Source organism: Corvus hawaiiensis, chromosome 26 (assembly GCF_020740725.1).
Source record: "Corvus hawaiiensis isolate bCorHaw1 chromosome 26, bCorHaw1.pri.cur, whole genome shotgun sequence".
Lineage (NCBI taxonomy): Eukaryota > Metazoa > Chordata > Aves > Passeriformes > Corvidae > Corvus > Corvus hawaiiensis.
In genome coordinates this window covers 23,385,592-23,407,733 of record NC_063238.1, presented here as the reverse complement: position 1 = coordinate 23,407,733, position 22,142 = coordinate 23,385,592, and the positions used below count along the sequence as shown (strand labels likewise).

Sequence of the window (22,142 nt, the reverse complement as noted above, 5' to 3'; positions counted from 1 at the left end):
GGCACTGTCAGAGCAGCACAAGATATGGCAGGGCCGGGAGACTGAAGGATGGACAGACTTTATTGCTTAAAACTTTAACAATGCATGACAACAAAGCAGTAGTTGGAGTAATAAAGTGAAAGCTCTACCTTTGGAAATGTGTTTTACAAATGATGTTGTTCCTCTGGAAACTCCACTGACAAATGCTCCTGGGCCTCTGGTCAGCCCTTCATAGGGGAGCCTAAAGAAATCAGCTATGCCATTCCCTATGCTTCTCACCAGACTAGCTGGGCTTCCAAGAATTTCCAACGATCCAACAACCCAGCCTGTGTGGAGAAACAAGACACATGTTACAGCTGCAAAAACTGCAGAAGCAGCAGTTGTGAAAAGGTTATTCCTTAATTATCTTTTTCACACTAGAATTCATTGCATTATGATCTTCCTTAGAGCAAAACACAGGAAATAACTCATCCACTATGAATTCAGAAATGGCAATCTTTCATACTTCGTAAATCAAAGAAATCCTTTTGGCAAACTCACAAATAGCTTTAGAATTACTTCCTTCCAGGAGCTTCCCGTATTTCTGCTAAAAGTGTGTGAGGGAGGCGGATGCGAGAGCCTCACAGCTACAGAGGAATGGGACTGCAAGCTCTGATGGTTGGGTTGGTTTTAGACACTGTAAGGTAGCGTTGTGATTTCACATCCTTATGTGATAGAATTGTGACAGGGAGTTTACACTGATACAACGTACTGCTTTACAGGAGTGTGCAGGTCAATTGCTTGATGGAGTGTTAGGAAAAGGGATGCAGATTTTTGACAAGTGCTTAAGAAGTTATTTTAAATCCACCCCAACCCTTCTAAGCTGATCATTTTCTTTCAGAGTGCAGTGAAAGCCAGACAAATGTCTTCTGCTCAGTACAGTTGTGTAAACAGCAATGACATCTACATGCTGATTAGGTTACTCATAGGGGAGTATTCCTTACGCATATCCCAGGAGAAGTATCTGCAGATCTGGTTTCCTATATAAATGCAGGGTTGCCAGCAGCTTGCTGGATGGCTGAGCACGCAGCAATCTGTTGCTGGAAAGCTATTTGCAGGTCTTGTCTTTCTCAGGCTGGTAGGCAGCAGATTTATTAGGGAAACAGTGCTGCATAACTCTTTTTTTGACAGCCCAAAGAGAGCAATTCAGAAATGGCAATAAATGTGAAACAGGAACTGTTTGGTCTTTGAGCCCTGGTACCATGAATTTCAGCTGGCACTGTCAGAGTGGCACAAGGTGTGACAGGGCCAGGAGACTGAAGGATGGACAGACTGGTCTCCTGCTCTCCCATGAGGGCCCTTGATCTGCGCTCTGCCCTCCTCATTCCCATCTCATCATTGAAAACTCCTGCTATCCAGATGCTTTTCTTGTTTTCTTTTAACCCCTCCCAGTCATTCCTGTAGATGGCTGAATCATGAAACTGAACAGAAGAGAAAATGTTACTCATATGAAATGAATTAATCTCATACTATCATTCTAAGCTCCTGGAAAATCTATTTTCTTGTTGAATCTGTCCCACATTTCAGTTCTGGCAGGTTGAGAACTCCAGTACTTGTAATATAAAAAGCGGGAACCAGAGTGGACCTAAGAGCGAGGGTGTGATGGACTAGGAAAACAAAACCCAAGTGCTACTGGCAACACAATGAACAGAGCAGTAACACACACTGTGGCCCTGCTGTCCTGGAAAGGAGCACCCCCTGCCAGTCCTTTCCTGATGGGGCCAGAGGAAGCCAGAGCTCCAGGCTGGGCCGGCAAGTCCCTCGCTGTAGGACTTTAAATAAATTATCTTTGCCACTGTGTGAAGTGCTGAAAAGCTGGAGGGGTGGGGAGGTGTTGAGATGTTTTTGGGAGATGGGAGAGATGTTTTTTCTGATTTTTCTGATCAGTATTATTGCATTAATTCCTTAGAGCCTTTTTTTTCCCCAAATATTCTTGACATTCCTTGTACTACATGGTGGTGTGATGGAAAGTGGCTACAGGACACTGCAGTTTAGTGCCTTGGTGCCCTGCAACATCCCCAGCAGGTACCACCAGGCTGGGACATGGGGGACTCCAACTCCACTCACCCGCTGGGCCAGCCAGCATGTTCAGGAATGCAAAAGAGATAAAATCCAGGAATGAAAACAGTTAAACACAAAGCTGATGGGTTTCCCGGTAGGCCAGGGATGGTTTGTTGTAATCTGTCCCTACCTGTCAGGTTTGGGAAGCTCTGGATGGATTGTGCTCACCCTTGGAGAGCGCATGGGAATAATGTGCAACCTGCAGCATGGGTGACCCTCCTTGGCCAATGCTGAGAGCAAACCCAATGACTCCTCACTGCCAGCTTGGACCACCCAACCCAAGGAAGAAGATGTGGGAGTAAGTCAGGAATAGGAGAATGAGGAACCAGGAATAATCAATTCACAAGCTCTGTGTGGCATTTTACTTTGCAGAAATATAGTATCATGTCAGGTTACCATTTCCCACTTATGCTTAGTAATTATATCCACTGACACGACATAAATGACTGTATTAGCAGAGAGCCACTGAATTTTCTTTATAGGCAACTATAGGGTCAGATCTGGTACCAGTGATATTTTTGAATAGAATTTTATTAACTTTTATATAGAGGACAACTTAATTAGAAAAGAATGGGAGATTTCCATTGCAAGTTTGGCTGATTTGAGATAAGCAGTGCTAATCAGCATATTTGAACAGAGTTCTCCAACCCCATTCACGGCTTTCATGGATTCTGACCACTCCCTTGCAATACATGGGGCAGCCTGATGCACCCCCTTCAGCAAGTTTTGGGGCAAATCCTGCCCCCTTCCACAGGTCAGCAGTGGTCCTGCACACAACTAAGGGCAAAAGAGTGTATATCCCTGAGTATAAGGTATAGCTGTATGGGAATGCTGTCTCTGCAGATGCTAACAATGATTTATGCATGAGACAGTGGTGAGCAGAAGGAGGTCAAACAACCCATATTCCAGATTAATGTAGTTAAAATGCAGAAGCACGAGGTCCTCTTCCATAAGAGACTGATTGTGCTAATGGTGAGAAAAAAACCTCAGGGTTTGCAGATCATATAAAAATTTTTGCTTGATTTTTTTCTTCTTTTTTTACTTTGTTGATACAGCTTTTTTGACAAGTGTCACAAAGTCCTCAACATAAACCATCTTCTTTGCTAAAGCAAACATTAATCAATACAATTCACCCTTTTAATCATAGTGACACCTTTCAAACAATACATTTTAGTTTTAGTGCTTTTAGTGGGAGTTAAGTATATATGCATATGTATTTTCCTGAAGAGAAGTTCCACCAAAGCAAACCTCATTTCTTAATACTTAAATCTGCTTGATTTCAGGTACATCACTGATCCCACAGCAAGTGATGGCCTTTGCACTGCTGCACACTGCAAGGGTAGCACAGAAGGAAAGAGCCAGTCATGGGCGAGAAGCATTTACACCGTGGACCATATTTGGCTACAGTTTCACTCTTAATTACCAAGAATCTAGATCTGCCCTTCTGTGCGATGAGATTTAACTGCAAAACAAATCCAAACAAGTAGCCAAAAGAAAAACCTGCAAATTTTGGAAGCATAATACTGCAAGAAAATAATGAATTGGTACACTGTTCTGGTGCACAATTGTGTATACTGTTGTCACAATCAGCAGTGTGAGTCAGGTATGCGCACAGTGAAAGACAAAGTCAGCATCTATAAATAGCTAAAATACATGTGTACAGTTTTGGAAAGTATGCACAGAAGTCAGGTTGCAGTTATGCTTCCAGTCCAAATGGCAGCATTAGGATCTCAGAAAATCTGACCATAATTATTACCATGGGAAATAAATCCCATGTTCCAGTGTGGAATATGTTACTTGTGTGTGATCACAGAGGAGCTTCCTTCTGTCTCAGGCACAAATTCTGTGCTGCACCAAGACACATCAGAGACCAGATTTCATTATTTCTACATTAGTATTTAAGGAAGACAAAATGTACCTGATAACATAAAAAGACTAATTGCTTGCTATTGATCCTATATGGGAAAAACTTACTAACAGCAAACTTCATAGTTCTTGGATCAAAGGACAACAAACATCTGTGTGCCAGTTTAGATTGAAGGCTGTATGAAGAAAACTGAAGCCAAAAGGACTTTTAACAACAAAACATCATTCAGGTCTATAATTTACTTCTGAACACAGAACAACATGCTGAATAATTTGATTAAACACTGTTTTGGGGAGTTTATGTAAGGAGTGTGGGTTGATTCTGACTACTGCTATAATATCAAATGACAAAACCTAAGCCAGCTAGAACACATTTTTATGCTGTGTTCAGGGTTACGGGTGGCTAAAGCCTTCAGGTGGCTGGCTAATGTTTAGCACAACGTTGCAAATCTTCACTGGTGTCTGCTCAGTGATTTTATTTCCCTTCTGTTGTATGACAGGACCTGAAAGGTGTCTGAAAGTATTGTTATCAAACAGTCTCTGAGGAAAACAAAAATTCAGGTTACTCGTCTTGAGTGACACTCCCAGAATCCTGGTACCCAATGAGAATGTGTGTTAAGGAAAAGTACTGACCTGCTCTGAAAAGTGCTCCAGCAGCGTAATGCATGGCCAAGGCGTGGACAAGTTGCCTGGCAGTGGTGAAGATGGGTCCTCGCTCAAACACAGAGAAGGAGAGAGGGGTGTGATCTGAGGCTATATACAGTTTCAATGAAGCATGAATACTGACAAGGAGATTAACAGGCTGTATTTTTAATTTTCTTAGCTTCACTGGCTTGACTAAAGCTCTTGCATGTTCTCTCACTTGCTCAGGCACTATTGGGGTAGTATCTGAAGCATTCGTGGATTTACAAGCAATTTTGTTTTCTGGAAGATATGTATCAAACAAAGTCTTAATGTAGTAAACAAAGGTGTCTTCCACATATAGCCTAGCTGGCTTGAGCTCAAAGCTGAGGTCATTCATGTGAAACATGAAATTCTCTTCCTCGGAAAAAGCAATACAGAGTTTTATAAAGCAGTTTTCCTTATAGCTTTCCAAATCTTTGTTACAAACAATGAAATTGTTCATTCTCGACCACTGCACGGTTTCATTTTTCTCTTCTTGGCACAGCAGGACTGCAAAATGGAAATTGGATTTGCTGTACAACTGATTGTCCAGTTGCAAGTCTTCACAATACACTTGGAGACTATGAAATTGTGGGAGGCCTTCCACAGAGTCCTGCTGGAACTCCTGTGACAGGGAGCTGGTGGCTGGGGCCATGTGGAGGAAAACATTGTCTGCTGTGAGACGTAGGAGTTCAGATGACACTTTGTGGTTTGTAATATCATCAAATGCAGCAAGACTTAACTGACTGATGAACATTTTCAGTGACAGGGTCAGCTCTTGACTTCTAGACAGGAGGGAAAGTAAGTTTTATTACTTCTTGTCTTTTGAGTTCACCTGGCATCTTGCTTGCTCAAAGAGCTATCAAGAGAGACATTCTCTATAACACACGGGAAACTCATTGTGCAAGTCCTGCTAATGTTACTGGGATTTGGTAACCTGAATCACCACAGTGGATACCACCCAGGAGGTTTTCTAAGAAATGGGACACTATACATCTACACCAGGGTTGTCTGTCTTTTTTATCAATCAACAGGATAGTTTGGACAGGAACATCTCTACCTACACAGTAATTCCCTATTACGTTTGCTACAGAGGAGAATATTAAAACACACAACAAATGCAATTTTCTGATAATTCATGTACAGCCTCAGATGTTTCACAGAAGGTTACTATTATGGATAATCACTTCATACCACATGCAGTGAGTGCCCTCCAATGAAGCTGCTGCAGTATTTTCATACTGATGCCATTGAGGGCCTCCCCCCTGCAATGTGAACTGTCCATTGCCAAGTTTAACTAGCAAATGGACTATTAGGTACTGCTGATGACCAGTTGCCTGGGGATTAATACTTAATTACAATGCAAATAAAAACAGTACAACAAATTCCACTCTAATTGTAACAGGATTGCTGGAGGCCAAGCATTCTGCAGCTTAAAAATAAGTAGTATTACAATTGCACTTGAATGAGGCTGAGGACCAGATTGTGGTGTATTATGGAAATGGGGATATCTTCCTAAGAAGGGTGTCATGATCAAGTACAATTAATTACTAACTGTAAGACTATTTCTACAGCTCTTGCATAGTAAGTTTCCTTGGGAGCTTGTAAGATTACAGATGGCAGGATCTGGCTAAATACATTTTAAACTAATGAACACACTCAAAATTAATTATTATGGAAAATGTCTTTTTTTATTTAATGAACAACTCAGGTCCTCTTTTTGTACCAGTCATCTAGTGTTTACCCTAAAGTGACATGACTTTTGATGTCAGATTGTCCTTTTTAACTGTTATATACAAAGCCATATGGTCTAAACACATGCTACAGAGCATGCAGCAGTATTAAACAAAACAAACAGTTAAGACAAAGTTTCTAAGTCAGTTAACACTTAGAAAGCTGACTGACCTCACAGTAGTGTTTGGCAATGCTTTTTATAATCTTTTATGCACTTTATGTACCTGTTGAGGTTGATATCAACGGGTCCTGCTCTTCTTTCTGGGGCCAAGGTTATGACTATTGTTCCACAGTGATGGGTGATGTCCACATAAACACAGCCGAAACCAGTTAAGAACACAATCTAGAGGAGAGGGTTAGAAACACATGGAATGTAACCGAAATTACTGTTTTCAGTGTCATACATTAAATTAATACTATCAATGCCTTCTGGTTGAGATCTTTTACTTAAATCAGGACACTGTTCAGGAAGAAAGTCAGATTTCAATGATTCAGAAAATAACTGCTCTGCTACTTTAAGTATTTCAGTTGTACAAGGAGATGAAATTTGCACCTCATCCTTCAACTGAATAACGGAATACATTTTAATAAGAAACTTCTCCAGAAATAAGCAAGATATGCTGGGGAGGGTGGAGTTTATATGAGAAGAATAAATAGGAAATTTTAATTTGTGATTTTGGATTAAGAAGAAAGGCATGTTCCTGAAGCTCCCAAGCTGAAGTTTAGGTTTTTTTCCTCTTCTCTTTCTATTTCATTAAGTTTTACACAAATAATCCCACTTTCTCCTCTCGAAAACAAACCCTAAAATAACGTTATGTTGCTACGCCCTAGCTCAGAGCTGGGTAGATGAATTGCTGATAGCATGATAGAAAACACATGAAGAATGAAAAGTAACATTTTGGACCCATGAATATTTGCATAACAACTGAACACTGAACACATTTTTAAGCCATTTAAACTGGTGAGAACACCTTCACAGGCAAGGTGCCACCACAAGGAAATGGCAAAAAACTATTGGAAAGCATAAAACATCTAAAAAGGCAGGAAAAATGGGAATTTGACAACAGGTTTGTGTCTTGCTTACAGGTGTACAAACTGTCATTTTGGACAAGTTGTCTTTAGGAATATCCTACTTAAAGAAGTGATCGGTTTTGGAGCTTAATTCTGTATGATTTCCATGCAAGTTTTATATAGAATATAAAAGATTAAGGTCTTTTAAAGGTTTGGAAAATTCACAGCAGTCCTTGTCAGAGTAAGCTGGCTTCTCTTTTCTTGTAAGGCTACTATCAACACAATTGTTTATTCGATTGCAATGACAGAAGCTATAACGTAAAGGAATGCAAGCTCAAGAAATAACACCAAGACAGTGGGCTAGCACAGGTAAAATAAACAGCTGTTTGTCTTGAAGAATCTTTACTGCTGTTACAAAGTCACCAGAAGCAAAACCAATTGGAAGTTTAGTAGGATCAGCACTGAAACTGATTCTTCTTAGACTAGTCATAATAACTTTGTAGAGATAACTCAATTTTATTAATCAAACTTCTTATTCTTCTGAGAATTACATATAAGAGAATTTCTAATTTTGACATGTCAATTTTAATCCTTTGTTTGTCTGGAAGAGATTCACAATCCTACATGGAACTGGAGAAAAAAGGACATTTACAGAATTTTCAAAACTCTAATTATTCTAAATAAACCTCCACTGATCTTGAAGATTGGTCATTTTAATTCCAATTTCAGATGATTCTGATGATAGACACTTCAATATTTATTAAGGTATTAGTTTTAAGTAGTTTTTAATTTACTTTCTAATAGAAAAATAAGTACCTATGTGTGACTACAAAGAGATACACATTACCTAAGATCCTCCAAATCCCAGTTATTTCACAACCTGAACGGAATTGTATGTGACACTATTAGTATATTTCTTATTCACTTATATTCATAGTTTTCTAAGAGAAAGACAGACTAAGAAATCCTGGGAAAATTTTCAACATGTACATCCTAAAACTTCAATTACAGAAGGCTACACTTTTTCTGGAGAGCTCTTCAAGTAGACAATGATCCCCAAATGTTGTCTTAGCATCTAATTCCTTCTAGGAGCCAGATACTTATAAAGAACCCTGGTCTGGCATAACATTAATGACTGAAATTTGAAACCTTGCATTGCTTGACTGGCTTGCTGAATGGAACTGAACTACTTGCTATATAATATAACACTCAATAATCAAGAGCATTTTGTGATTGGTGCCCAGGGAAAACATCTGAAACTAGTATTTCTTTCAAAGAGCCAAGCAGTTTATGTTGATTCCATGTAAACTAATGACTTCAAAGATGGAAAAAATTCTCATCAAAAACAATTACTCCAGTCAAGGAACCTTTCATTTGCCTCAAGACCCAGAGAAAAATAACAGAAGGAAAGAAAAGGGAGGGGTTGTTATGTTTTAGAGAGACATGAGTAGCTTCTGTAAAGACACAGAGGGAGAGTGACAGTGATGATTCCTACAAGATATAAAGATAAAAATCCCTTGATAATTAAGCCACCAAGTTTTCCTGGATCCTGTGGCATTCTTTGCTTACAGAGCCCAGAAATTTTCAAGCCTGATTTTTCCAGGCAAAACCAGGTTGATTCAAAAGAAGTGAAAAAAAATCAGTGTTATAAAGCCTCTCTTTTCAATCTAGCTATTTTTAAAAAGTGACAGTAAAGAAGATAGTCTGTGTTCTAAAACTTCCACAGGAAGGGGCTTAGGCAGGAGAGTTCCCAGGAGTTAAAACCCCCTTAAACCAACAGAAAGGATACACTTATTGCAGAGGATTGATGTACTGTGCAGGTCAGGAAGACAACCATTTATGGTGTGAACTAGGAAGTGGTTTATAATGATTTACTTGTGTTCCTTGGTTGTTGATGTCCACAAAATCACTCCATTCATTTACTAATTCATCAGATGACATCACTTTCAGGAGAATACTGGGCAATAAATCTCTTGTTTTGCAATCTGGATAGCTGGAGACTTGATGGTAAAGTTCATGATGAACCGAACATTCAGCTGGAATCTTTCTACAGTAAACTTCAAACTTTGGTGTATCTGAAATTTTATAAAATATACAAGATCAGAGCTTCCTAAAACCTGTATGAAATCAAAACTCATCTATGCTTGCACAAATGAGAAAGTTTCTGTCTGAAATATTACTAATAAATAAAAACATTGCTTTTCTATTGGTTGGAATATTGTATGTTTGGGTTTTTTTCTTTTCTCTTTCTATTTCATTAAGTTTTACACAAATAATGTTCCGCTGATCATTACATTAACTTACTGTAACCAGAATTTTAACAATTTGTTTTGTGTTACATTTGCAAATCTGAGGAAATATAAATGTTCCATGGGATTGAATTGATGTCAACAAAACTCCACTACCTATGAATTTCCTACTGAGCTGAGTCACCTTGACAGCTGGAACCAGGGAGACTCAAAAGCCTGGAGACACTTAAGTTCATACTCCTGACCTCACAATTAGCTCCAATAGCTTCCAGAGTCTCTCACCTTGAGACAGACTTTTACAAGGGCATCAAGTTCTTGCTATAACCAAAACACATATTGAACTCAGTTTTGGACTGGAGATACAGTAAAATAAGATATACTTCAACAGTGCACTGTTTCTAATTATTGCATAGTACCTACCTTTGAAATTCTCTTTTACAAGCAATGGAATGGAGCACCTATTGTGGATAATTATACGAGGACTAGGATCTTCTGTAAGTGTTAGGTACGTCACACCAAGATGCTCTTGGTAAGTCAGTGCTATAGGCCTAAAACAGAAGCAGATATATTGGATTTTTGCATGTTTTCAATGAAATCTTTACATATTATCCTGAACAATTAAAAAAAATCAAAACTAGTATCTGTGAGATTCTTCATGATCAAGTTCCAAGTCCATAGATACTTATCTACATTTAGGCAAGTACATATCTCTACTTCAACAGAAGAACATGTGGAAATAGTCTAAAAAACGTGAGAGAAGAAATTGCTTCATGGAGAGTACTCATGAGTTAAACTGAACATGTGTGTCTACAAGATGAGAGCCCTAGCCAGCAGAGATTTATATTAAATTAAAAACATGAGATTGTAGGCCCAAATTTTCAACATAAATCTTTAAAATTTTCCAGAAGAATTTGCATGGATACTTCTCTGATACACATGAAAGATATTTCAATAAATATGTAACTCTAACTGACTGCTCCTCTGGAACGATCCACAATGCTACTGCTCTTTTAAATGTTAATGTTATGGATCATCACTACATCAATTTCCAAAATGAGATTAAATTAATTTAGTTCTACTCATTAGCTACATAAAATATCTTCATGAATAAACATAAATTCTTTCCTCTTGTGCAAATTTATTGGCTATTGCTAAAAAAACTTAACCTCATGGTGACTTTTTAAAACTCCGAAGTCTGAAAATTAAAATTATTAGGAACATGAGAATCTCTATGCCATTCTCTCTGTGGTAGAATGATAAGGAATCCTTTCCTTACTCTTTCCATTAAATTTTTTTAAAATCTGAAGTCTATATGAGAATCTTTAGTATCCACAATGACACCTCTTGGAATCTGCAGAGGAACTGTAAGAGGGTTTGAATGATATCAAGCACTTCAGGCAAGAGAAAGATCACATCACTGGTAATACAGACTGATGTAGCTTCTCTAATTTCAGCAGATTGTTTCTTGTTTGTACTAGTATAACCATGAATAGATTCAGATATCAGGTTCAAGAAACGAAGCTGGTCATCTGACAAGTCACTGGATTATTTTTAACTAGCTGGATCCATAAGTTTGTAAGTAGAATGCACAACTGCACAGTTCAAGCTTTAAAACTTGAAATCTTTCCTTGCTGTAATCTCAAAATAGTTTCACCCCTTTTGTCTTTTCTTGTTTATCCTCTTATTATGCTTAAAAGAATATAGGTCTCCTTTTAAAAAAAAGCCTAAATTTTTGTGTTGTATTATTACACACTTTCCTTGAAATCTTAAATTGTTGTTCACAAGTTAAAAAAACCTTAATTCCCCAATATAAGCTTTTCATGATCTTATTTGCATGCACATAATAAAATAGCAGGCCATATATTATAAAAAGTGTACAACTTGCACATGGTCATATCACTAAACCGTTTGCAATAAAAGCATCAAAACTATCAGAAGATAACAATTTTAAAATTAAAGTAAGACTTGCCTTTACATATGGGGGCATGTGTTACTTGGACTTTTGCATTAATCTCTTATGGTTTCTGACTAGCTGAGGCTTTCTAGCAACAAGCCTGGTTCCCTGTTGGTGAGTGCTCAGCGCACAGTACCTGGTACAAAATCCACTTTCAGCACGTGTGCCCGTGGGCACCGCCACGCTCTGCCTCGCGAACTCCGCGCTGACGACGGCCGGGAGGCTCCACAGCTCGCGGCTCCCGGCACTGAAGCTCAGCACCACACGCCTGTCCCCGACAGATGCCCCGGCCGCCAAGGGACCCAGCTCCGACATCAGGTCCCAGCAGGGCATGGCGCTCAGCACCTCTCTGCAGCCTGCCCCAGCTGCGCCGATGCTGAACACCGTACTGTCAGGTGAGTGGAAGTCCTGGAAACAAAAAAAAAGGTGGTGGTAGCATGGCATGCTGGCTCCTAAAAGGGAGTTTATCCATGCTGATTTTGCACAGAACCCTCTCAAGTAGCCAATGACCACAACTAACTAAAGGTTGCAGTAAGTACATTTAATTAAAGTCTATTTGGCCAAATTCTGTCTTCAGGTATAGGTTTGCAGCACAGCTATCTGGGGGTACTGAGCAACAGGGTCTAGTGGAAGATGTCCCTGCCCATGCTGAGGGGTTTGGAACTAGATGATCTTTAAGGTCTCTTTCAACCCAAGCCTTTCTGTGATTCTGTAATTCTGTGATCTATGGTCGGCTCTCAGCAGTACAACATAGCTGTACCAAAATCAAGTTACATTGCTGTAACACAACTGTGTGAACAAAATGCATTTATAGTTACAAAATTAAGACTGGATTTTAGCCTCAACATTCTCTCAACTCCCCATCCCATAAGACTGCCACAAAATGTGTGATGCACAACTGTAGATACTGATGTAAAGAAAACTAAAGCAGAAGGAAAACAATACAGAAAGAGGAACTTTAAAAATTTGTTGATCTGCCAACTCTTCTAGTAAGTTTGACCCTGAGAATGCTTTCCACATATTTTACTATAAATGTAATCTTCAATAAATAAGTATAAACGGTTGATTAAAATATATTGACCATGCATACATTTTGGTTCCTGCAAGCTAATCCTTAAATATTCTGTGAGATTATTAGAAAACTGATATTCACAATTTAATGCAGTTTATGAAATACATAAACTTTGGGCACGTCTCTAGTTCTGCAGCTTTGTTCAGATAACTGGAATCTTCCCAAAAGGATAACAAAATGTTTTCAGCTTGCCAGGCCAATATACCTCTTTTACACGCAAACTCAGTAAAAATTCTGAGAACATTTTCAACAGCTACTACGGATTACGCTGCCTATTTTACAGAAATGGCCATTAGTGCCTGAACAGATGGAGAACAGGCAGAACTAATTCTGCAATGTGCAAGAATTTGCTGCTTGCACAGATTTCTGATCACAGTTAATTACTGGAGTTGAATTTACCCAGGATTCAGTATTCTAAATTATATAAATTACTTTATCACTATTACTTTATTACTATGTCTAAAGATTTCTGTTCCAAGCTTTGCTAATATGCAGCTCATCTAAATAAAGATACAGATGTAAACAACCATTTTCCACAGATAACAAACAAAAAGAGTATCTACAGTGCTTTACCTCTTCTCCTGAGTGGGGTTTGGAAATAAAAATCTGTGGCCTATAATAGATTTGATATGCTGTATCATTGATTATTGTTGTCTTATCTTCTATCTGTAGAATTTGTATACCTTGTCGAACCATGGAAGAAATGCAGAATTCACACAACTGTAAGATAATGAAAATTGCGATGAAGTCATACAAAACTACAAAAGGTTGTAAAATGTAGCAGTAGAACTACTATTTTCTTTCTAATCACAGCAATCCTCTCTATATTCATGCACTTCGTAATTGGAGCCACATCACATACTTTTGAAGTTGCATCTGTCAATGTTATTCTAACAAGATTGAGAATTCATTAATTCTTTTTCCAGGAGATATTGTATTATCTTTATGGGTTGCACAGTATGTTTTTGGCAATCTACTTCTTTAAATTATATTTCATACATTGTTTATACTCTCTTTATGTTGGAAATATATTAACATAATTAGGGAGACGCTTTCACACTGCATACATTTGATTGTTTTATCTGCTATATGACTTTGTTTTTACATGATAAAGTTACAAATCATTATAATTTTCTTCTAACCTTTTGATGACCTGGAAAAGCACCAAGTTTAATTTCAGCTTCAACAAAACCTTCTTCATCCAATGTTACTACTTCTCCATTATCGGCATCCTTCCATTTTGGGGAGGTTACATTATGAACCAGTTTAATTGCCACTGATTTGTGCACAGTGTTAGTGTTTGCCCAGTATATTCCAACCTGAAAAGCTTCCTGCAAGTGAAAAAATGACTGATTATCAGTTGTTGATAATTTGATACACTTCTACTACACTTCTAAATGCAGTTTCCAGTGGGCAGTGAATATAATTTCCTGCCTTTCTCCCTCTGATCCTTTCTATATGGTACAAGGATAGCTGAAACCACAAGGTGGGTAAGGAAGTGACCCTCATGGGGGATCAAGGCCATAGTCTACACTGAGATGTGTTACTAGGCAGACCTTTTCTTTATCAACAGACAGACATGGGGGGAAAAGAGATGACAAAATAAACAGGGAGTATCAGATTGTATAATTGGAATTGACAAGCTGCTATGTCAAATTATTTTAATTATTTCAATATTAAAGAATATCAGAGTTTTAATAAAAAAGAATGTGCATGGCCAAGATATGTGGGAAGATCAGTTACACAAACCTCTGAATTAAGGAAGGCAGGCATTCTAAAAAATCTTCCTACATTGTAATTCATCCTATGTCATTATCAACTTTCCTTGGTAACATTAAAAGCTATGAAATAACATAACATAAAGCATTCTCAAACCAAACATTCTTTTTACACTGTCAACTTTGCTACTGTAGTCAACAATTTCCCAAGTGACACGCTGGCACAGCAGGGGCCAAAGTCTTTACTTGGCCTTTACAGCAATTTTCGTGGGCTACTACATTACACCCATGTTGCAGATTCTTTGGCTGAACTGAGAGGAAAGGGAGAAGGCTGCTGATGAAATGAAGGCCTTCTTCCTACAATGTTTTGCAGTCACTTTTTAACTATGCATCTTTTGGATGTTGTTTTTCAAACATTGCTACCAAGTATGTTGTGCTACCCACTCAGTGACTTAGTCAGTGTGGTAAACTCCTATTGTTATTGCTACTCCTCATCATATGACTAACAGATAAACAGACAGTGACTGGAAAGTGGGAATCATCTGGAGTAATAACCATTCTCCAGAATCAGTGTATTTAGCAGAACTGTGCCTGCTAATGTGAATGGCAAAGTTACCTCAAAGTTGGGAGGTATAATTACTTTCCCACTAGGCACTTGAAGAACAATTTTCTCTCCTTCAAACAGCCAGAGGTCCCACTTGGACTGATTGATAAGCAATGCCCAGGGCAGGAGTTCAATCAGCAGAGTTTTAACACATGGTTTCCACACTGACAGCTTTACCCGCATTGGACTATCCCATTGGGAGAGCTGTTCATTGCTGTCAAAAACAAATAAGCAAAAACATAAAGTCAAAGGAATAATGAATTTAAGATGACAAATGATAAGGTGTTATTTTCAGAAATTTGCAAGGCTTTCCTGGTTGTGAAATAGAAAAACTTCTCTTTTTACCTTATCATTCTGGAACACACTGAGGTGCTGTCAGAAAGATCTAGATACATGTAGACTACAAAGGCATATTTTTAACTCCACAAGCTCAACCTAAATTTAGTCAATTAATAAATGCTTTAAGAGAGTTACCACTGTCCTTCAGAACTAAACCTGTGACTTTTGTAGTCATCAAATCACATTTCCTTTTTTTCCCAACAACTACTTCTACAGCAACTCCCTGTTTCTGTACTGAAACAAACAGCAGCTGAATAAACAACAGCCTCTAGAGCTGCAGTAAAGAAAGTGCATTCACAAAAAAACTGTTCCATTTTTTAAAAATACATACTGATGCAATCTTCTCAGTGTAAACAAGGGCAGCCCTAAGGCTGACCTCATTATTTTCCCCACCTGCCACAGATTCTGCAGTTTGCATGCAGGAATAATGTAATTGCTGAAAATATACTCAGTGTTCATCACATATAGTCTTCCAGAATGTGATTTCAGTTTATTTGGAAATGCAATGCAACAGTCATGAAGAAGATTTAGCAAGGAATTAATTACCTCTCTGAATCCTTCCTATTATAAGGCCATGCAGGCTGGGGAGGACTAGCGGTGCCATAGAACTCGGAGAGCACTTGGCCGACATTGCCACCTGGATGGGATTTAGTCGCTATGTGTTTAATCAGAGTAGTTGAGATAGGGACTGCACACTCTGATGGATCATCTTCCTCCCTGTCATTGAAAACAGACTCAGTCACTTACACAACAAGATCAAGCATTAGCATAAAAATTTTCTCTAATGAGGCTTCCCAAGTGTACTCTGCAGCAAGAACACTCTCAAGGTAATTGTGGGTGAATCAAGTTATGATGTCCAACAAGTTCCTGAGGATTTACTGGCATGCATGCATTTGTCATGACACTGTAATGACCCTGAAAACTCTTCACTATTCTCAAAAAAACATTTCAAGATCATTCAGGAACTTATTTTTTAAAACACAAGAATGTGGTCTGCTTAATCAAACAAATGCCAGTGTGTTTAGGATAGTTGTAGCAAATTTAATATTTCCTATGATATCATTTCAGGCTACATACGCTTGTTCTGCCACAGCATACTTTGGGGAAAAAATGCAGAAGAAGTTTAAGTGCAAATTATTCATACTTTTCCACACAAATGAACCATTTTCAAGGAAAATGAGTATTTTACCTGGCTTGAAAAGTCAGGTGGTGTGTAAGATCTGGTTCTATATTTTGCAGTGCTTTCTCTTGTCCTTTCCCTGGAATCACTTGTGTTTCATTCAGTCCCAGACTTCTTTTCTCTACATGTATGATAATAGGGTCTGGAAGATGGCTCCTTACAATGAAAAGAGGGCTGAAAACAATCTATAAAAAGAAAAGAATACACCGATTTAAAGCCAATTTTATTTCAGTATTACAACTGTCAAAACAAACTATTGATAAATCTTTACAGCGGGTCATTCTGACCTTAATTTATTATATGACATGTAAGGCATAAACATTTAGATTTCAGAGACATTAAATGTACTTACCAATCGCTGTTGCACATGCGAATTGGGCTCTAAAGTCAAAACTGTGCACCACACATATGTAATTGAACTCTTTGAAGATGGTACCTGTTTGCAGAAAAGATCAGCATTACATTAACATTATTTCAGGATGATAACATTCACTATTTCATTATATCAAATAGAGGTCTAAATGCGAGTACTCAGTTCTCTCAGACATTTTTAGTGCTCTGTTCCATATACCCATTTCTAGCCATACCTGAATGACAGTGCTGTGTTCTGTGTGTTTAGAACTTAAACGTACATCTTGGGACCAGTCTTCATCTCCTGTAGATTTCATGCTCAACTCAGTGAGCTCATTGTTTTCTAGGATATATGAAGGCAATTTCTGCTTAGCTGCAAGGCAGTTGATGTGTTCTTTAACAACAGCCTGTCCATCTTGACTAATGTAATGCTGAACCACTTTCAGTTCAATACTTTCAGAAAGGTAACTACAGACTGTCTGTCTTCCACAGATTAGGATCTAAAACACACAAAAAATACAGCTCATATGTAAACAATTGTGAAAAAAAGAGTCAAAATTGAATTAGAGAGTGAAAACCTGTAGAAGAATAATCTCCCTACTTTAGGTTTTCCCAAGCAGTGCTGAAGGCAGTGACTGGTAAAACCTTATTCTTATTGGCCAAATATATGTGCAATTTCATAGAAATCTAGGCACTAAAATGCTTGAAATATTGCTAAGGCAGTATCCAGGCCTGAAAGAAACACGTGACATATCCACTTTCCTTCCCACTGAACTCAGCAGTACTGCCCATGGCTGACAGTTCTGGTTTGGATTTTAAGAGTTCTGTGATGGTCTCTGAATGTCGAGACATTTCTGAGCAGTCACAGGGAGGTACTTCAGAAAGGTTGCTACTGATACCTCACATTCCCGTCACAAGCCAATGATCCAGACCTTTCACAGTATGTCTGCTGTTTAAAAGCTTACAATTTCATTAAATGACTGTAACTTGTTTCCGTATTTAAGTGCACCCACCTAGAAAATGACCAAATTAGACTCAGCGTTGTTGCTGTCCATCACGCATGAATTGTTTATTGTAGAAATATATCTGACTTTTTCCAAGCTATACCAGGGAACACCATTCCATGGGTATCCCTGTACAACCATCATCATTTCTTTTTTCATGAATGAGGGCACACACCACAGCTACAGCCCACCAAGCGAAATCTCAGCAGGGCTTTCAGTGACACCAGGCACTGCTCCTGGCTGGTTAGCTCTACTGCTGTTGTGCTGTGCAGCACAAGGCGCTCTGCCACGTCCATGAGCTGAGCATGTTCTGTCCACCACATGCTCTGGCTTCTGCCAATGCAGGAAGAACAGCTGCAGTGTTATTACACATCTCTTTACAAAGATAGTAAATGGAAAGTTATTACTGCACAGCAGCTCATTTTCAAATGTTAATTTGGTAATTCTTTCTCTTTAAAAAATATGTAGCCCTGAATTACAACCCAGAATATATTATGAACAGTTTCTTTAAAAAAATTAAGAAAAAAATCTGTTTCTCAAGAGCTTAAAACATGTAAGAGATTGTGTAACTTAGCACTGTCAGAACTTATGAACCACGCAAAGGGATGTTTACAGGAGCATATAAAATACGTGCTGGTAACCGAGCTTTTAAATGCTAAGATCAACACCAAAGTGAAGAAAAAAGTTGTAAAAATTCCCCAAAATAGCCCCCAAAGACTGCTATACTTGTTTTTTGCAGATCCCAGTAGGAGAAAATAAATAACAAAGTGACTAATTCATGAATAGGCAACAGTTTAAATTACTCATGTTATTTTTTCCTAACTGGATCAAATCCTTACTTGCTTCTGCACTCCACTGAGCTGCTGAACCTTGATAATAAGCGATGCTGTCCGGCCCTTGTACTGAATGGTGCGAATAAAGGTCCCTGTATTGTCCACACTGAATGGCTCAGACCACCGCCAGTTTCCCCAGCCTTCAATACAGATGTGTAACAGCTGGAAAGAAAGAAGTTACTACTTCAATACATAACCAGGAAAAAAAAGTGCCTTGCAGTAGGATATAAATTCCCATGACAGAGAAATATTCTTGGTTTGAAATCTCAGCAATGCTAAGCACACCAGTTGTCTGAATGATCCATTCAGTCTGTAATTCTGATTTCAGACACAATCAGAAGAAGAAACAATACCATAAAATGACTCTGAATCATGCATTTCTAGAAATTACCTGCTTTAACAGTATATTTAACATCTAGGCACACAACTGTTCAGAAAAAAAAGGGGCAAGTAGACTAGAGAGCATAAAACAGGAAATAAGAGATTTTCTTCACTGATTTTGAAATTATTCTAGAAACCCACTCTATTACCAGCAAGGTGATATGGAACACAGGCCCATGCCAGATTTTTGCCTTCAGAATAAGACAGAAAATTACAAACACCCTTCCCTTCAAAATAAAGAAGGACATGAATAGGTTGCATGTATGTGTGTGTTAAATGCAGAATGTGGTATATTGCTGAGAGATGGAAACATTTCATTTCTTACACAAATGTGGTGGCAAGTTCAAGCTTGACTGCATGAGAAGAAATTTAACTGCATAATTATACTCCCTATGTGATTTATTCCGGAAAAGGAGTGGCTTTTTTCCAGTTTAACTTAAATCACTTCCAGAGCAATACAGTCTTTCATCATTTGAAGAGCCTTTCATCCATTTACCCACCATACGCACTTACCTCTGTCCCATGGAGATTCTTTAAGCCCGAGTAGTGAAAATTGGTACTGTTCCATGTAGGTCAATGAAGTTACATAAATTTACACCAGCTGAAGATCTGGCTATTTAGCGCTGTATAGATCTTTTGTGGCTGTGCAAACTTAAGGATGTGAGTTATATATAAGGGATCAAAGCAATAAGCATTCTGGGTAAAATTTATTCTTTGCAGAGGGCCAGCACAGAGCCTAAGCATCACTTAAGTTCTTTAAAACAGTCATATGAAGGCCTTGTGGGAATTCTCTCTTGAGGCTTGAATTTCACTCTGATTTTGGACATCTGTCATTAATTAATTTAAGTAACTGAGAACAGGATCAGGCCCAAAGATTGATTATTTATACTATGAAAAACTGGAACTTGTAAATACTGTGTTCTTCCATGATTTGTTTCCAGAAAGAGATAGCATTCACCATGGGTCTGGTCAGTTGGACTTCAATGAAGGGCTGGATGTTGGGGTTTCCTTCATTGTTTTAAGAAACAACCACAGCAGTAACTTTTAAAGATATTACAACTCAGTAGCCTGTTTGCAATTTGTGGTATCCTCAGCACAAGTTACACACAGAACAATAACATCCATTCAGTGGGTGGCTTTTGAATTTGCAAGAGTGATGACTGTTGCATTCAGATTCAAATGAGTTTTATGCTGGAAGCACAAAGGCTGATACGTGCCCGTGTGTTCGAGGACAGGCATCTGGATGTACACACATGTGGGCACAGCTTTCTATTCAAGGTTATGCTGAGGGAGGCTATACACTAGGATAGTCAAACTCATAAACAAACATGTCACTTCGATTCTGAAGTATTAGTTACAGAAAAGGAAAAAGAAAACAACAAAAAAATCCAATTGCAGTGGCTGGAATACGTTCAGTTTCTTACAGAGGCAGCTGGGAATAAATCTCATCACATATGAAAATTAGGAGAAATAAGAAAACTGTTTACTTTGGAGAGAATGGTAGCTGGAAGTGACAGCCAAATAATGAGAAAAGGTACTTAAGTGGTCAGTCTCAGCTTGCAGGTCCACAAAATACTGTGTTCTCCAAAGATAGATGTCATGTAATGCCATAATTGACGATTAGTAATTGCATGTAGCTACAACGTTAGGATGTCTCCCACCCTGTATAAACAGCTTTGCTCACGAGTTGAATGTTCCCAAGGAACATGCTGTCAGCTTTCCCTGAGCAGTCATTAGTTCCCAAATGCTGCCTTACTAATTTTCTTGTAGCACAACGATTAGTCTGCATTTAACTTCAAGGTTCAGAAAGAAAAATAAAGAAAAGCTACTATCATATATTGGCATTTTCTTATTTTACAAACATACAATTTGCATACCGGTAAACATGAAGTTTACAGCCTTCATAATTTACTTTAAAGATATCTAATATCTAAGAGTATAAGAACTGGGTACTGTATAAATGTACTTTTGAGCCAAGAAACATGCATTCCACGAAAACAAAAAAGGATCTCTGGATGATTAATTTATTTAAATGTGAGATTTCTGGAAAAGATGGCTAGAAATAATTAGCAAATGACACTAAGTGATGCGGAGATATATGGCAGGAAATAAAAATGGAAGTGATTTTAGAGAACGAAGTAATCAGACATTAGCATTATTTTAGCAGAAAACAGGTTTACAGATTCACAGAATTTTCTAAATTGGAAGGGAGTCACTGGGATCATCAAGTCCTTCTCTTACGTGAATGGCCCATATGGGGACTGAACCCACAACCTTGGTGTTATTAGCACCTCGCTCTGACCAAACAGGTATCAAACGGACCTGATACTACAGATCTGTAATAATTGCCATTAACTCCCTTTCACTCATCAAGCTTTATGCTAATTCTAAGAATTTACTAGAAACTCTGTTCAAAAAAGTTCAACAACTATAGTGAGGTATGGGACGTATATTAGGAGAAAAGAGAAGTCATTGCATAAAGGTACAAAAAAATGGACTTCAAAGCTTTCTAATAAATACAATCCAGTGATAAGTGAAAATTTGTAGCTGAGAGAGAATTTAAACAGACTATCTATTGTATACGTGAAGATAGGCACTCATTCATGTAAATATTTGATTTCTGCATTTTCTGTCAGGGAAATATACCAGCAGATAACCCAGAGAGTTTTGTTTTGACTAGACTTGGCTGGGGCTTGGATTTGTAATTCTTAGCCATTATGGATTTCTGTTTTGAGAGGAATAGAAATTACTTCAAGGGAGGTAGACTAAGATGAAGCTGCTCCTATCTTTAAAATAAAGAATATCTTTATCATGCCTCTTCACAGAATGTTTCTACGTGCTCCTCAAAATTTACTTAGGTTTTCAGCTAGATGTGTGAGTGAAGGATATAATCTGAATAAATAAAGCTGAGTGTCATATGACAAGGCATGAGGACTAAAATGGGAGATTAAAAGTGAGACTAAGAAGAGAGAGAGCCTGTCCAGAAAAGGCATAAATTTCCAGCTGTATAAGTAATTTAAAGCTTGAGCCCTCAAAATGCTTAGTGATGCAAATTTGATTTCTACTTTGCTTGTAGATTCACCAGATTTAGCTTGGTTTCACCA

At 38.2% G+C, this 22,142-nt stretch overlaps 1 protein-coding gene across 4 annotated transcripts in view; it reads right to left on the bottom strand.

Annotated features, from left to right (window-relative positions):
• VPS13B (vacuolar protein sorting 13 homolog B) overlaps positions 1-22,142 on the bottom strand; it is a 438,036-nt gene that overhangs the window by 18,749 nt on the left and 397,145 nt on the right. For all 4 annotated transcript variants that reach the window (XM_048287162.1, XM_048287160.1, XM_048287161.1 and 1 more), the window contains 14 exons: positions 18,664-18,819; positions 17,057-17,320; positions 16,822-16,905; positions 16,479-16,654; positions 15,836-16,006; positions 14,963-15,164; positions 13,771-13,959; positions 13,202-13,348; positions 11,693-11,964; positions 10,023-10,150; positions 9,229-9,428; positions 6,567-6,685; positions 4,579-5,393; positions 129-305 (listed from right to left, as the gene is read on the bottom strand). In XM_048287162.1, the coding sequence (XP_048143119.1) occupies positions 129-305; positions 4,579-5,393; positions 6,567-6,685; positions 9,229-9,428; positions 10,023-10,150; positions 11,693-11,964; positions 13,202-13,348; positions 13,771-13,959; positions 14,963-15,164; positions 15,836-16,006; positions 16,479-16,654; positions 16,822-16,905; positions 17,057-17,320; positions 18,664-18,819 (3,100 nt within the window). The remainder of the gene's footprint in view (positions 1-128; positions 306-4,578; positions 5,394-6,566; positions 6,686-9,228; positions 9,429-10,022; positions 10,151-11,692; positions 11,965-13,201; positions 13,349-13,770; positions 13,960-14,962; positions 15,165-15,835; positions 16,007-16,478; positions 16,655-16,821; positions 16,906-17,056; positions 17,321-18,663; positions 18,820-22,142) is intronic.